Here is a 13,256-nt window from a genome sequence, read left to right as displayed (position 1 = left end):
AAATGAAAGGAAATGGCCACACAATAAATTCACAAGCGAGCAAAGAAACCAGCAACCGACCTACTACTTGTCAGGTAGATGGACTTATCCAAGATATTAGTGAATAACAGTGCTAGGAGTCGTCAATCGTATCATTCATGACTTGCTGCCTCATATGCGAGGGTATATCGCGAAAAAAGTTTGGGTCTCAGCGGGATTCCGGCGCTACCTATTGTCACTTAGGAATGACGTTCTCTTTACCCAGGGTGGGGACAGAAGCAGGGAGAAATGGGACCAGACTTCCTGGTGAGTTCGAATCCTCTCTCACCAGAGGGAGTTTGGATGACTGACCAACGATAGCCTTCAGGGGGGGTGTTTCAGATGAGTCCTCGTTGACGTAAAACTCATACTCCTCGCCGAAGCAAGGCTCGGAGAGCCAGAACCGCAGAAACAGGTCGACAACATGGTGTTCCTTTCTGTTCTCAAAGCTGTAGATGTTGGAAGCTCGGATGACAAGTCGACCGGAGGGATGAAAGCGGGCCTGGAGAATACGGCCATGGCAGGGTCCGAAGAAGGAGAACATCTGGATCTGATTTTATGGCAAGTTCAGTGGGACCTATAACGAAAGAGATGACAGGACGAAGCCTACCGGAATGAGAGAGGTGTGTCAGAAATCCTCCTGCTCGAGGCGACCGTAAATCCCCTTGATAATTGGGCCAAGCTCGCCTGGTAGAAGCTCTCCTTCCTTACCAACCGCATCATGGGCCATGATAAACTGAAGATGGGGCAGGGGTTCGTCTTCTGTATAGTACTGCATCCAAAATAGGTACCAGCAACGGAGCTGTCGAGATAGTGGTGTTTTGTATTCACCGTCCACTGTGTGGAAATCATCATCACAGCTGCAAGAAGTCAGCACAGAAGGAAAGACAGGAATATTGACTGACTCAATGAAGTCCCACTTGGTTAAAGTGCTCAGGTAGAAATCAGGGCTCTTTTTCAACATGCGATATCTTGTCCGTAGATAAGAAAAGATTGACTGGGCGGCATGATGTGGTTTCCCCCGGAGATCATTCTCTGAGGATGGCGGCCACTCAAAACTGCCGCCGACTTCATCCATCTGTGAAGGGTCCATGAAGAAGTCTTTCATAATGTCCTCAGGAAGAGGTCGAAACAGACACCCTTTGGAGTCTAGGAAGTGCTGGTCAAGGGGATCAAAGGCCAGCAGGTCGACTCCATGTCCAAGCTTGGAGAGCTCGTGCGGCAAGTAAGCCTGTTTATGGATGTCAAGCGACATGGCCTCCTCGATAGCCTCCGCCGCGGCGTAGTATTCGTCACGCAGCTCAATCAGTCGCTGCTCTCGCTGTCGACGAGTGCTGGCCCTGGTTCTCATGGCGACCGAATTCACGGACTATGGTGGAGGGTAGGAGAAGAGTAGTGGGTGATGATCAAGTTGTGGAAGAGGTTGTCGTGTAGGAGAAGAGGAGAAGAGAAGAGGAGAAGAAGAGAAGAAGAGAAGAGAGAAGAGAGGAGAGGAGAAGTTGTCATTGTTTGCTCTGTTTGCTGTGTTTGTATATCAATGATGTCAATGGGGGTTCACATGACTTTACCATAAAAGGAAACTAGGGCATAAGTCTAGGGCTTCCTTCCACAGTCTTCCTCCACAACATCCATTCGAGAACTGCCAGGCCTATTCACTTGAAAGAAGAGACAGCTTCTGGGCATCAGCGTAGCCACCCTTATTTATTCCTACCTTGGTTCACGTCTATCACAAAGAACAGTCTGAAGACAGAGGAAAGGGGATGGCGACACGAAACGGAGATGATGAAGTCCTTAGTAGCCTCTTGGAATTGCTACCATTTTGGAAATGAGGCCGCTTGCCATGGGAAAAGATGCCATTTTATAGAAAAGACTTACTCTATCGCTTCTCTGATAGACGCAGTAGTACCTTGTAAAACCGTATGTAGCGTGCAACGCCCAACCAGTTTGTTTGTCTCTTCGCCAAACACGCGCCGACAGTCGATTTGGACTCAGGACTGCCTTCCTTTCTTGCCTGCCTGCTGTTAATCTCTCCCCACACGATTCGCTTTCTCTACACCTTCAGGTCTCGCTTTTTATCCAATTCTCTCTACCAAGCTTCTTGATCACAATGCCCGCGAAAAGGCCCTCCCCCGCTCAGAAGGAAGACGCGAAGAAGGCAGCGAAGAGGTCCCCCGCTTTCAAAACGGTGCCGGAAGCCGTGAATGACTGGGAGAAGGCAGCCAGGTCGCTGAGAATCGAACAAAAGACAATCCACGGACTTGGAGAAGCTGAACTCCGGTTCAAAAATCACCAAAGAGGAGCTTTTACTCCTGAGGGTCCTCTGGGATACCTCGGAGCCAGTGGAAAGCCTGGAACGCGCGTTGGAGCCATATCTCACGCAAGCCAGGGCGCTCCTGGGCCAAAATGCTGAGTTCCTTGCCTTTCTCCAGGGCCTGCAGGCGGTAGCCGCAGGGGTTCCAGCCAATCTGATTGGAATGGGGGCCTTTATGGTTCCGTTCAAGCAGATGGAGAATGTGCTGCGCGTCTCCGGGTTAAAGGAGACCAAGCCAAACGCCAATGAGGCTCGCCTCCGCGACTCCGTCAACGAGGAAGAGGTCAATGTGGCGGCAATCTCGCTGCTGACTGCCATCGAGCCCGCCGTTTCTATGCAGGAATCGGCGGAGATGGTGGCCTGGCTATAAGCCAGGCCACCGGCCGGTCCAAAACAAAGCCAGTGAGTAATCCCTATAACAGATTGCTATTTCCTACTGACCGACTGGTTTATCAGCAGAGCCTTCCTAGTCGCCAGTGACGGGCCGGAATTCTATATCTCCCAGGCCACGTATACCCCTGTGTACAGGGAATATATGCTCGGCCAGAGGGCCACTCTGAGCCCGACCGACTTCACGACCATGCACCGGTATGGCTGCTGGTCAATGGAGCGGTCTGAGGAGGCACAGCGGTTCGTTGAGCTGGTACTGGCAATTATTTTGAGGGCGCGCGAGGAGGAGTCGTAAGACTTCCAATCGTCAGCCCATTAGGCCTTCCATCTCATCGCCTGTTGGTCAAGGATGGGCCGGTTCAGGATTGAGAACAGTCTTTACCAGATGATGATAAGAAGGCTGGCAGGGTGGCATTGTCTCAGAGAGGGCCCAGTGGGCATCACTCGAGACGATTTATTTGGGAGAAAAATAGAGTCTTCGAAGCCATTTTCTGCTTGGACAGTAAGTCATGCAGCGAGGCAGGCATCTTATGAGCTTGTTTTGTTCAAAGCTGATACGTTTCACTATTAACCAGGACAATTCAGCTTGCCTACTGGTTATACTAGTTACACCTTGGCTGCGACATGTCCCCCGAACTGCCGACACTGCAACCGTGCTTCGAACATCTCGTCAATCTCCATCGCTGTCCTCCCCTTCATCTCAGGCACCAGGAGCCAAGTAGTCGCTGCCGTCACCGCACACAGTCCGGCGTACACAAACCCCGTTTTCGCCCGCAGATCCCCGGCGTCGGTGTTGTAAATGTACGGCAACACCAGATCCATCACCACGTTTGAGAGCATATACGTCAAAACACCCAGCCCCTGCGTGCGAGCCCTGAGACGCAGCGACGAGGCCTCGCCAGCGACCGCATACGAGGCCGGCCAAGCACCGAGGCCGCACACAACCACCACGGCGATCATGCTGGCGGCGGCGTACCAGGTCACTGCGTTTGTGGAGGGCCAGCAGCCCGCAATACCCATGCTCAGCCAGAGAAGCGTTGCTAGTGTCAGGGAGACAAGCATGAGAGGACGGCGTCCGATACGACTGGTGAGCCACACACCGACTGCGTTGGCGAGAAGACCCAACACGATACCGAGGAGGAGGACGAGAATGCTGAGAGACGAGGACATACCCAGCGTCTGCATGAAGTAGCTGGCGGAGGCGAGCAGCGGAACTCCAAAGAAGGATGGTACGACGAACGCGAAACAGACGATCAGAGTGCGACGGCGGTTGACGCCGTGGAAGCAGTCGCGGTATGAGACTTCGAGGGCCAGCTGTTCTTCTAGTTCGAGCGACAGACGGATCTCTTCCAACATAGACGTGATGTCAACACTGGTAGTGTGCAGCCGAGATAGTGAAGCTCGCGCAGCCTCAATCTGTCCCCGACGAAGCAGATATGCCGGTGATTCAGGCACCAGACAAGCCACAAGAAACGGCAGCGCAGTAAACGCCCACTGCGAGCCAAAGGGGATGAGATACGCCGCCGCCGTGTCTCCCCGACCCTCTGCAGCATCGATGACCGCCGCCCCAACTAGCTCGCCGATTAACATAAACACAGGCGACAGTGACAGCGCTGAGCCGCGTAATCCGACGGGGACAGTCTCAGAAAGGTACGTCTGCGCGCCCGCCATTGCGCCGCCGACACCGACGCCCTGCAGCGTACGACCGACCAGAAACACCCCGCGTCGACTCGCGATCGAACCGGCGAGATTCGCACAAAAGGCCACTGCTATTCCCACCGCGCACACCACACAGCTGGCCGCCAGGGATGGCCGCCGTCCTGCCCGGTCCTGGAGCCATCCGGCCGCCGCGGCGCCGGCCATCGACCCGATAGGCCCGACTGCGCTCCAGACAGAGAGCCATGCGGTCGGAATTATCGACTTGCCGTGGTATTCTGTGCCGAACTCGCGCTTGAACTCCGGCACGGCTGTGATGTTGCCCAGCACCACGGTGTCGTAGCCTGCGAGCAGAAACGCCAACGCCAGCGCGACCGCCACGCATGCGATCTTGGGGTACAGACGGAGGTTGGAGAGGAGAGTGTCGGTCATGGTAGTTGATAGAGTCGAGATCGAAAGTAAGAGAAGAAATGGGTTGAGTATATGTTTATAGCTTAGGTCCTGAACAGCCTATGAAATGCGTTGCCGAGGGCGCTCGGAAACAGCTGTGAGTGGCTGCATCGGCAGACCAGAGAAACATTCAACGGCCAGGGGTAATTATATCCTTTCTAAATGGCTCCTCTGTATTGCTAAACTACATGGAATATGGGGTGATCTCAAACTGGGGTAGGTGTCAGGAAGTGCCTGTCAGGTCAATCAGGCATCTGCTTATCACCTTCAAGCTCTGCTCTAGGCTCGCTGGTTCTTCGGCTTGCTTCCTTCCTTTATCCTTCTGCTGTCTCGGCTGAAATACACAAAGCGATCATGGAGACGGAGTCTGTCGACAAGAAAACAGAGCGTGTGCATTCGGAAGATACATACCACCAGGCAGTGACAAGAATCATCCAAGCCCAAGACTCTTAACCAAGCGCTACTTTTCAGCCACCTGGGAATGGTACTGGAGTCATTGAATCCTGATGACACTGTCTTCCTAGACTGCAAAGCCGGTCCCTTTGAGCTCTGTTCCTGCAAGCCCCAGCGCAGTACACCCTTGAGCCTGACCTTAAACGTCGCCGTGCTCAGGACTGCTTTCTTGATGTTATTAAAGCCAGTCTTACACAGAGATTACCCGCGGCAGAAGGTGATGCTATTCTCTGCTGAAGTATCTCGAAAGTGGCTGCCAACCTACTTCATATGTGCTACTCCGGCCAAGATAACCCAAATACTGGCGAAGATTGATGAACCACCCTGGATGGGCAACATCTACGACTGGATTGGTAAGTTCGAGGCAAGCACACATGTACTCAATCACATCTGACATTATGAAGTCAAGCAGAAGCAGGAAACGGACGATATGACTGGTCGGTGCATCAACGAACTGTGTGTATCTAGTCTTGTTCTTTTGTGTCATGGCTAACCTCTCCACCAGCAAAGCTCCCGGCGCAGTTTCAAATTGCAAGTGGACTCCCCGCCAAGGCTGACACCAATTTTACATGCTATCTGATTCATTCAGAAATCATGAATGAGGCAATGGAGCGAGGGGGCTTTTCCGACGGGATATTCGGCACATTCGCCACCGGTTCCCTGCCCAGAGACAGCATTATGAGCTATTCAGGCACACTACCCATGGCTACAGGGCCAGAAGACCATGTCTAGTACCTCCAATTTGGTAAGATTGAGTCGAGGCCCTTTGCAGAAGAATCGGATCTCGAGCATAGCACCCAGGAACAAGGCCAAGAGGGCCATTGGCTTGCATGTCAAGATGCAGACGAGCTCGTACCCCAGACGACGGAGAGACAGAACAAGATAATGCAAGCTTAGCCATCCTAGCTGCTACCACTTTGAGATAGAAACTAGCAGTCTTCCCTTAGGGACAATAGATATAAAGATTTTACAGCAGCCTGGATCACCATGTGGCTATCACTTGTAGTGATTGGTGTCATGTCTTATTTCACAGTCGGGGAGAGTTCTATAGCACCAAGAGCCTGGATGACGATCTGGCTTTCTAAATTTATTATTATGTAGTTTCATGTCAATTTCTCAACCTCGCCAATCGACTATATTTCCAGATTGAAGAAAATTTTCCGCCGGCAGTAATTTAGTTATTCATATCTCTCTTTTGATTTCATCGTGCAGCAATTTTATGGCTCCAGCTATTGGGATTAGAATTAGTTATCCTTCATATACCAAGGTATATAATAGAAGTTTATGAGAATAGTCCATGACTAAGGGCTTAATCTTGGAAATTCTCCAGTATTAATGGTGTTCTATAAATTAATAGCTTATTATCTATATATCTATTAGTGCTGAATAAGAAGCAATAAAAATATAGTCATTTATAATGATCATTAATAAATATTTTGTTGCAACTAAAGTCAATATTAATGGTTTTCAAAGATAAGCATGGCTATTAGGATATTTTTACCCCACCATCACTTACAAAATCTTCACTTTTGTCCAGTTTACCTGTTGTAAATTAAATACTTTATTCTCATGTCTATGTCTATGTCTACGTCTATGTTTACCGTCCTCCCCCGTCCTGGGTCAACCCCCTTGGACGAGTCTTTTCCAGCTCTTTCGGCCCCGTCTGAATCCTGTTTTACCACCACATTCGGCACTCTGCTTCCCGCAGCGACATACCTGGAAACCCCTTCTGGCCGCGCAGCGTATTACTCGCTGCCACCGCGTGCATCAAACAGTCCGTCTGAGCGAATCTCGCGCGTCCTCTTCGTGCACGGCGTCCAGACCCCTGCAATCGGCCTGCAACCGCTGGCGAACGCCGTGTCGTCGCGCTTCCCACACGCTCACTGCGTACTTTTCGATCTCTGGGGCCACGGACTCACCGAAACGCCAGTCGCAGTGCACAGGGCCGAACTCTTCCATGAATTGATTCTCGCCTTGTTGAATGACCTCGGGTGGTCCTCTGCGCATTTTATCGGGTACTCGTTTGGCGGGTCGACGACTGCGACGTTTGCAGCTGCGCATCCTGACCGTGTGTCGTCGATGGTTCTGATTGCACCAGCGGGGTTACTACGCGCTTCAGACTTTACTGAACAGCAACAGCGGTATTTGAAAGGTGGTCCAGGAGTCGAAGACGCTGCGCGGGACTGGATCTTCGAGTTCCTCGAGGGAGGTAGATTGGTGGTTCCGGATGCTTGGAGGGAGAGAGTGAAGCGCGGCGAGGTCGTCGCAGAGGCAGTGCGAGAGTGGGAGCTGCGTGAGCATAAAGGACATATACCCAGCGTTGTGGCCATCTTTAGGGATGGGGGGGTCCTTGATCAACACGCTGGATTTGCTAAGGCGGCAGCATCGGGTATTCCCTGTTTGTGTGTGCTGGGAGAAACAGATGATATCTGCACTGTAGACGATCTGCACCAGGTTGGGATGCATAATATTGATGTTATTTCAGACGTCGGACACGGCGTTGTGAGACAGCGTGTGTCTGAGGTGGCACATTTGATTGAGAAGTTTTGGAGAGATTAGGAGTCTAGATCTATTCCATTTTATGCTCTGAGAAGTATCAATGTCATTAGTACTATAGAGCTTTGACTGATGACTTATTAAATAATATGCTAAAGAATATGCTGCATTAGTACTATTAGTCCACTAAGAACTCTGTCTTCTGGGTGTTTTATACGCTTCTAGGAATCATAAAGTCCTATTAGTATAGGTATTCACTTATGGGTGAAGGGCGTTTTAAAAGAGTAGCCATAGTATTATCAGTATTAGTGGTATTAAGTAATATAGTTAATTAGTAACTAGATATAGAGCTACTACACATGATTTAGTCACTATAACATAGTGAATAGATGTTAATACTAAGACTAAAAAAGAGTATAATATTAGATTAAAATACTATATTTATATACTCTTTCAACTCACTGGTAACACTCCTCAGTGCCATATACTTACCTAATGGCTGGTATGTATACCCGGCCGTAACCCAGGAGCTGATGAACAACTATCTGCACTGTCATTGTTCCTCCCAATAGACAGTCTATGCATAGGAGAGGAAGACTGGGTCGATCACTTCAATAATATGGCCTAGCTGGGGCACATGTTGAAGCTGGATCCGCCCGGGGATGATATCTCCGACTAGAACATCTTTACTTGCAATATAACAACACAATATACACAAATATGTATAATATTTAAGGTAATGAAAGAAGAAGTATAATGAGCCTGTAACCCAAGCTGTTGTGTGAATCAGACCAGAAAACTAAGAAAACTGACCACCCCTCTATGTCTCTTAGATATGACCATGAGGCATCCTTCTTAGAAAGGCCCATTAGGCATAGAGATATTAAGTAAATATAGGGATAGGCGTTTCAGGTTTGTAGGGGCCACATTCATAGTGAAGGGCCTGCTAAGGACTGGAAAGTGAACGGACAACTAGACAATGATAAATTATGAGACCTTGAAATTCTGTTGATTTTTGAACTTGAGCATCATCTTATCCTACTCCCCCCTGATACTGCTCTCTATACTGCTCATATCAATGTCCTTTTCCTCATCTGAACTGAACACTGTTATCTGGCGCCATTATGGCGCCATAACACACTCATTCTGGTTCCGCGAAGAAGTCTGGCGGTCCGAAGAAAGCTGCGGCGGCTTTTATCCCTGGGCCCGATACGCTCGTGTCTACGGCCCTCGCAAAGGTCAACTCCTCCTCAAAGACGACCAATATAGTATAATTACTATTTTTCAACGGCCAAGTGAAAAAATAAAAACATACAACAGTCAGGATTCTCATGTGGTCACCCACCATAATACTAACTGACCGGCGTGTGGCTTAAGTACGGCTGAGCGGACGGGAAGCCCTGTTTTCCACACCCTGTGGTCGTATGTGATAGAAGAATAGAGACAGTGGGATATATAGAGGGGTGTATAGGATATAGCATAATGCCTGTTCAGTGTATCCAGTGAAAGAAAAGCCTGGATAAACTGGGGGAGATATTCCAAAACAACTCCTAGTGATCTCTAATATTGAACCTTTTGCCCTGACTTGTTTAACGCGAGTAATTCCCTCATATCCAAACATACCGCTGACCAGCCCGATCTCTCAATCATTGCGGCAGCATGGCAGATCTCGGGAAGACCCCAAACCCATCTCATCACAGTCCTCATACACCGTCTCATACAACCCCTCCAGACTCATCATCTTGTCAAACAACATAGTGGCTACTGATGAGATGAAGATCCTGTTTCGCCAGCCGGGAGAGATGGGTGCCCCCTTTATTGTTCTCCGTCATAGTGGGATTCCCTCTCTTTAGCTTCACTTTAAGTGGCGGCACTTGGCGGGTGTACGTTAGCTATCTGCTGGCTTACGTCAATATGGAGGAGGATGAAGAGGATCCCCTCTGTGACGAGGATAGCGTGAGTGACCAACCCAGGCGATCTTAGTCCATTAAAGAGTACTGGCTGGTTTGCTAATTCTTTCCCTTGGGCGCCATTAGCACATGAAGTTGATCTGGAGGGGGGAAGTTACCCATCGGCAGGAGGCCGGGGAGCTCCTAGATTTAGTGGACCAGATCCATAAATATGTAGTAACTACACATCGCCTGTTTGTGGCCCACCATCTAAATGCATGGTACCGAAGTGTTGAGCGTCATCAAAATCCGGGTCCTCATATATTATCGTCTACCTCCCCTATGCCATCTGTGGAAAGAGGAGACTGGCATTCAATCAAGTCGAAAGGTGGTAATGTGCGCAAACGTCTTAAGAGAAAAGGAAAGCAGGGTGCCCTTCTCACAGATGATGATGTGAAATGAGCCGCTCTCAAGTCTGGATGAAAGACATAGGGGAGTGAGAAGTTGAAGCAATCAAGGGGGGCAATATATCATCTAGCTTACCTATAGTGGCTTTATTCTCAAATGGCTTTATTCTAGAGTTTCAAATTCAATAATAACTTATTGAAGTCTTACCTTAAGGTATTCACTATCTATCACTTAATATAAAATTACCACTAGTCACTAATATTATGAATACTCTAAGTACTATTCACTCAACTTAGTATGATATAAATATATAAATCACTCTACTACAACTACTTTCTAACCACCCAACTCTCTACTCCACATACCTCTCTCTTCAACTACACTCCATATCTCTATAAAGATTGCAAGTCATACACCTACAGTTATTCAAAATGTCGATGCCCAAAGAGATGCTCGAGAATGAATACCAGAAGCATGCCAACATTGCACGTGGAATCTCCGAACAGGAACTCGAAGAACAGAATGTCAGCGCGATGACTGAACAGGATACAAAGAACTGGAACCAGAAGCGAGCTGAGAAAAGAGGCAAAAAGGAAGCCAAGAGGATGAAAAAAGCCGACGTGCTCGAAGAGAATGCGGCCTTGAAATCAAAGCTCTTCGAGTTGGAATCACTGATTAAGGAACTGGTTGATAAATTTGATGAGCTGAGGACTATTATCCACAATATGCATCCTGCCACTGAGATAGACAGAGCTTGAAGGGGAACTGCATTATGGAGCTGGCAGGTACCTTTTATCTAGCTATTAGCTTCCTTCTACATAGTATTGATCCTCAATCAAATTCCAACATTCAGTTCATTCTGCTATTCTATACTGTATACTCATCTGTCTATGCTTTTGCTTTCTCTCACTTGATTTTTTCCAGGCTGTTGTGACGGCCCTAAGCAAATGAATAATCAATTGGTGGCTTCAATACTAAAATATTCGAACGAGGAGGGGAAAGAGGACAGGAGAGAGAGGTGCGTCGCGAGGCGCGTCTGATATCCCTCTCCCCTTCCCCGCGCTAAGCTAAAACAGGAATAGCGACCTTATTCACCACGGCCTGCCTAAGGCATCCGGACGACCTCGCCGTCGCCATGACAGGAGTACACAGGTCAGGTGCCCCGTGAAATTAGTGCGGCGCCCCTCTAACCTATTTGGGAACGGCTTGGCGACGGGGCGGGGCACCTCAACTATTTAAATATAGTCATATTTTAGTTAAATTTCAATTTCCTTTATAATCTTTAAAGGTTATAAAGATATAATAAGAATAATATCTTTAACTACTTCTTAACTACTTATCAAGTACTTTACCTTTTTAAGATGAAAAACTAAAGCTTATTTAATATTTTTAAAAATATAAACTATCTTAATAGTTCTAAAAAGGATATATATAAGATAAGATAATTAATTACTTTAAAACTACTTAATAAATACTTATTAACTACTTTGCCTTTATTTATATTTAGGAGCCAGAATTAATAGCTTAAGTTATATTAATTAATATAAGATTAAATCCTTTTAAGATATTATTTCTTAAATATACTTAAGACCTTCCTAAGTATCCTAAAAGTAATATATTAAAATATATATATATAGTGTCTATTAAGGGTAAATTATAAAAGAAGGTAGAATAATTAGTATAAGAAGTAAGTACTTTCTAATTACTTATTAAGTAGTTTCTAATTATTTACTAATTATTTTAGATTTAATACTATTAATCTAATAAATATAGTATAAAAAAGATATAATATTCCTTTTTAAACTATACTATAAAATAATAATATTAGACTTATACTAGTATCTTAATTTATAAATACTTAAAGCTAAGTTTTTATATATTATATTATATTTAGCTTATAGAGGATACTTAGTCTAAAATTTAATATATATAATAAAATATTAATTTATTAGAGAATAATAAGAGAAAATAAAATATCTATAGATAAGTAGCTTTTAAGTACTTAAGAAGTACTTAAGGAGTACTTATTATTATAATTTATTAATATATTTTAGTCTATATTATTTAAAGAAAGCCTTCTTTCTAAAATATTAATCTTATTATAAATTATTATCTATATATATACTAGTATTTAAAAGGCACTTTTTCCCTATAAATAAATACTTAACTAGTTATTAAGTACTTAAGAAGTACTTAATAACTATTTTAAGATTTATATTAATATATCTTTAGGATATAAATAAGGAATATTAGTTATATATTAATTATATTAATATAATACCTTCTTTTTTAAAAAAAATATTATTATAGTGCTGTTAAAGGCTATAATAATATAGATCTTAACTTTCTTAAAGGGCTTTTTAATAATTAGATTATACCTTTAGATAAGGAGTATAGTATTATTAAGCTATAAATAATAAGATAAAAATACTATAGTAAGTAGTTTCTAACTACTTAAAAGGTACTTCCTAATTAATTACTAATTATTTTTAGATAGTGATCATCTTTAAGGATTAAAAAAGCTAATATATTTAAAGTATAATATTATATTTACTATATTAGTACTAATTAATATTTCTAAAGTATCTTATATTCTTTTTACTTCTTATAGAATTTATTAGTATCCTTCACCACCACCATATAAACCACCAGAATTAATAATAAGAGGAATTATATAGATTATTAAAGAAATAAATAATCTAGATATAACTCTAGATATATTTTAAATATAAAGTAGTTAATTAGTACTTTCTAGATACTTATTAATTACTTATTAACTATTTCTTTTTATTACTAATAATAAAAATAGCCTAGTTTCTTTGCAGCCCTAAGCTTAAATTATTTTATTATTAATATAATTTATATATATTAGCTCAAATTTATAATTTATTTTTAAATCTTAATTATATTAATATAATAATTTAAAAGTAAAGGCTTTTAATATATCCTATAGGATAATATTATAATAATATTATATATTTTTATAATACTAATCCTTTTATTAGGATAAGTAGTTAGAAACTACTTAATAAGTACTCTAGAACTACTTACTAATTATTTTTTAGAAGTATATCTAAAAGAAATATTCTAAGAATAGTAAAATAATAATTATTTATATATTTAAAGAATAGATTAAGCTTCTTACCTTATTATATTCTTTTAATATTAATATATTATATAAATAT

At 44.3% G+C, this 13,256-nt stretch overlaps 6 protein-coding genes across 6 annotated transcripts; 3 read left to right on the top strand and 3 right to left on the bottom strand.

Moving 5' to 3' along the window:
- Positions 1 to 32: 32 nt before the first annotated feature.
- On the bottom strand, positions 33 to 623 carry ASPZODRAFT_1968823 (hypothetical protein). The gene is made up of 2 exons (XM_022727454.1): positions 331 to 623; positions 33 to 208 (listed from the first exon to the last, which is right to left on the bottom strand). Exons 1-2 carry the CDS (start codon positions 560 to 562, stop codon positions 132 to 134), a joined length of 309 nt encoding a protein of 102 aa, XP_022581021.1. The 5' UTR covers positions 563 to 623; the 3' UTR covers positions 33 to 131.
- A 23-nt stretch (positions 624 to 646) lies between these two features.
- Positions 647 to 1,369, bottom strand: ASPZODRAFT_16270 (hypothetical protein; the record flags this gene model as incomplete). Its single annotated transcript, XM_022726590.1, has 2 exons — positions 647 to 878; positions 924 to 1,369. 2 exons carry the CDS (start codon positions 1,367 to 1,369, stop codon positions 647 to 649), a joined length of 678 nt encoding a protein of 225 aa, XP_022581020.1.
- A 756-nt stretch (positions 1,370 to 2,125) lies between these two features.
- ASPZODRAFT_16269 (hypothetical protein) lies at positions 2,126 to 3,014 on the top strand (the record flags this gene model as incomplete). Its single annotated transcript, XM_022726589.1, has 3 exons — positions 2,126 to 2,184; positions 2,264 to 2,684; positions 2,835 to 3,014. 3 exons carry the CDS (start codon positions 2,126 to 2,128, stop codon positions 3,012 to 3,014), a joined length of 660 nt encoding a protein of 219 aa, XP_022581019.1.
- A 311-nt stretch (positions 3,015 to 3,325) lies between these two features.
- Positions 3,326 to 4,807, bottom strand: ASPZODRAFT_2129621 (hypothetical protein; the record flags this gene model as incomplete). Its single annotated transcript, XM_022727835.1, has 1 exon — positions 3,326 to 4,807. The coding sequence occupies one exon, from the start codon at positions 4,805 to 4,807 to the stop codon at positions 3,326 to 3,328; it is 1,482 nt and encodes a 493-aa protein (XP_022581018.1).
- Positions 4,808 to 6,804: 1,997 nt separating this feature from the next.
- Positions 6,805 to 7,905, top strand: ASPZODRAFT_132583 (hypothetical protein). The gene has a single exon (XM_022723061.1). The coding sequence runs from the start codon at positions 6,848 to 6,850 to the stop codon at positions 7,835 to 7,837; it is 990 nt and encodes a 329-aa protein (XP_022581017.1). The 5' UTR covers positions 6,805 to 6,847; the 3' UTR covers positions 7,838 to 7,905.
- Positions 7,906 to 10,389: 2,484 nt separating this feature from the next.
- ASPZODRAFT_132582 (hypothetical protein) lies at positions 10,390 to 10,971 on the top strand. The gene has a single exon (XM_022723060.1). The coding sequence runs from the start codon at positions 10,503 to 10,505 to the stop codon at positions 10,827 to 10,829; it is 327 nt and encodes a 108-aa protein (XP_022581016.1). The 5' UTR covers positions 10,390 to 10,502; the 3' UTR covers positions 10,830 to 10,971.
- Positions 10,972 to 13,256: the final 2,285 nt, after the last annotated feature.

The sequence above is a fragment of the Penicilliopsis zonata genome, assembly GCF_001890105.1.
Source record: "Penicilliopsis zonata CBS 506.65 unplaced genomic scaffold ASPZOscaffold_7, whole genome shotgun sequence".
Taxonomy (NCBI): Eukaryota; Fungi; Ascomycota; class Eurotiomycetes; order Eurotiales; family Aspergillaceae; genus Penicilliopsis; species Penicilliopsis zonata.
Note: the sequence above shows the minus strand (reverse complement) of the source record. Positions and strands in the feature narration are given on the sequence as shown.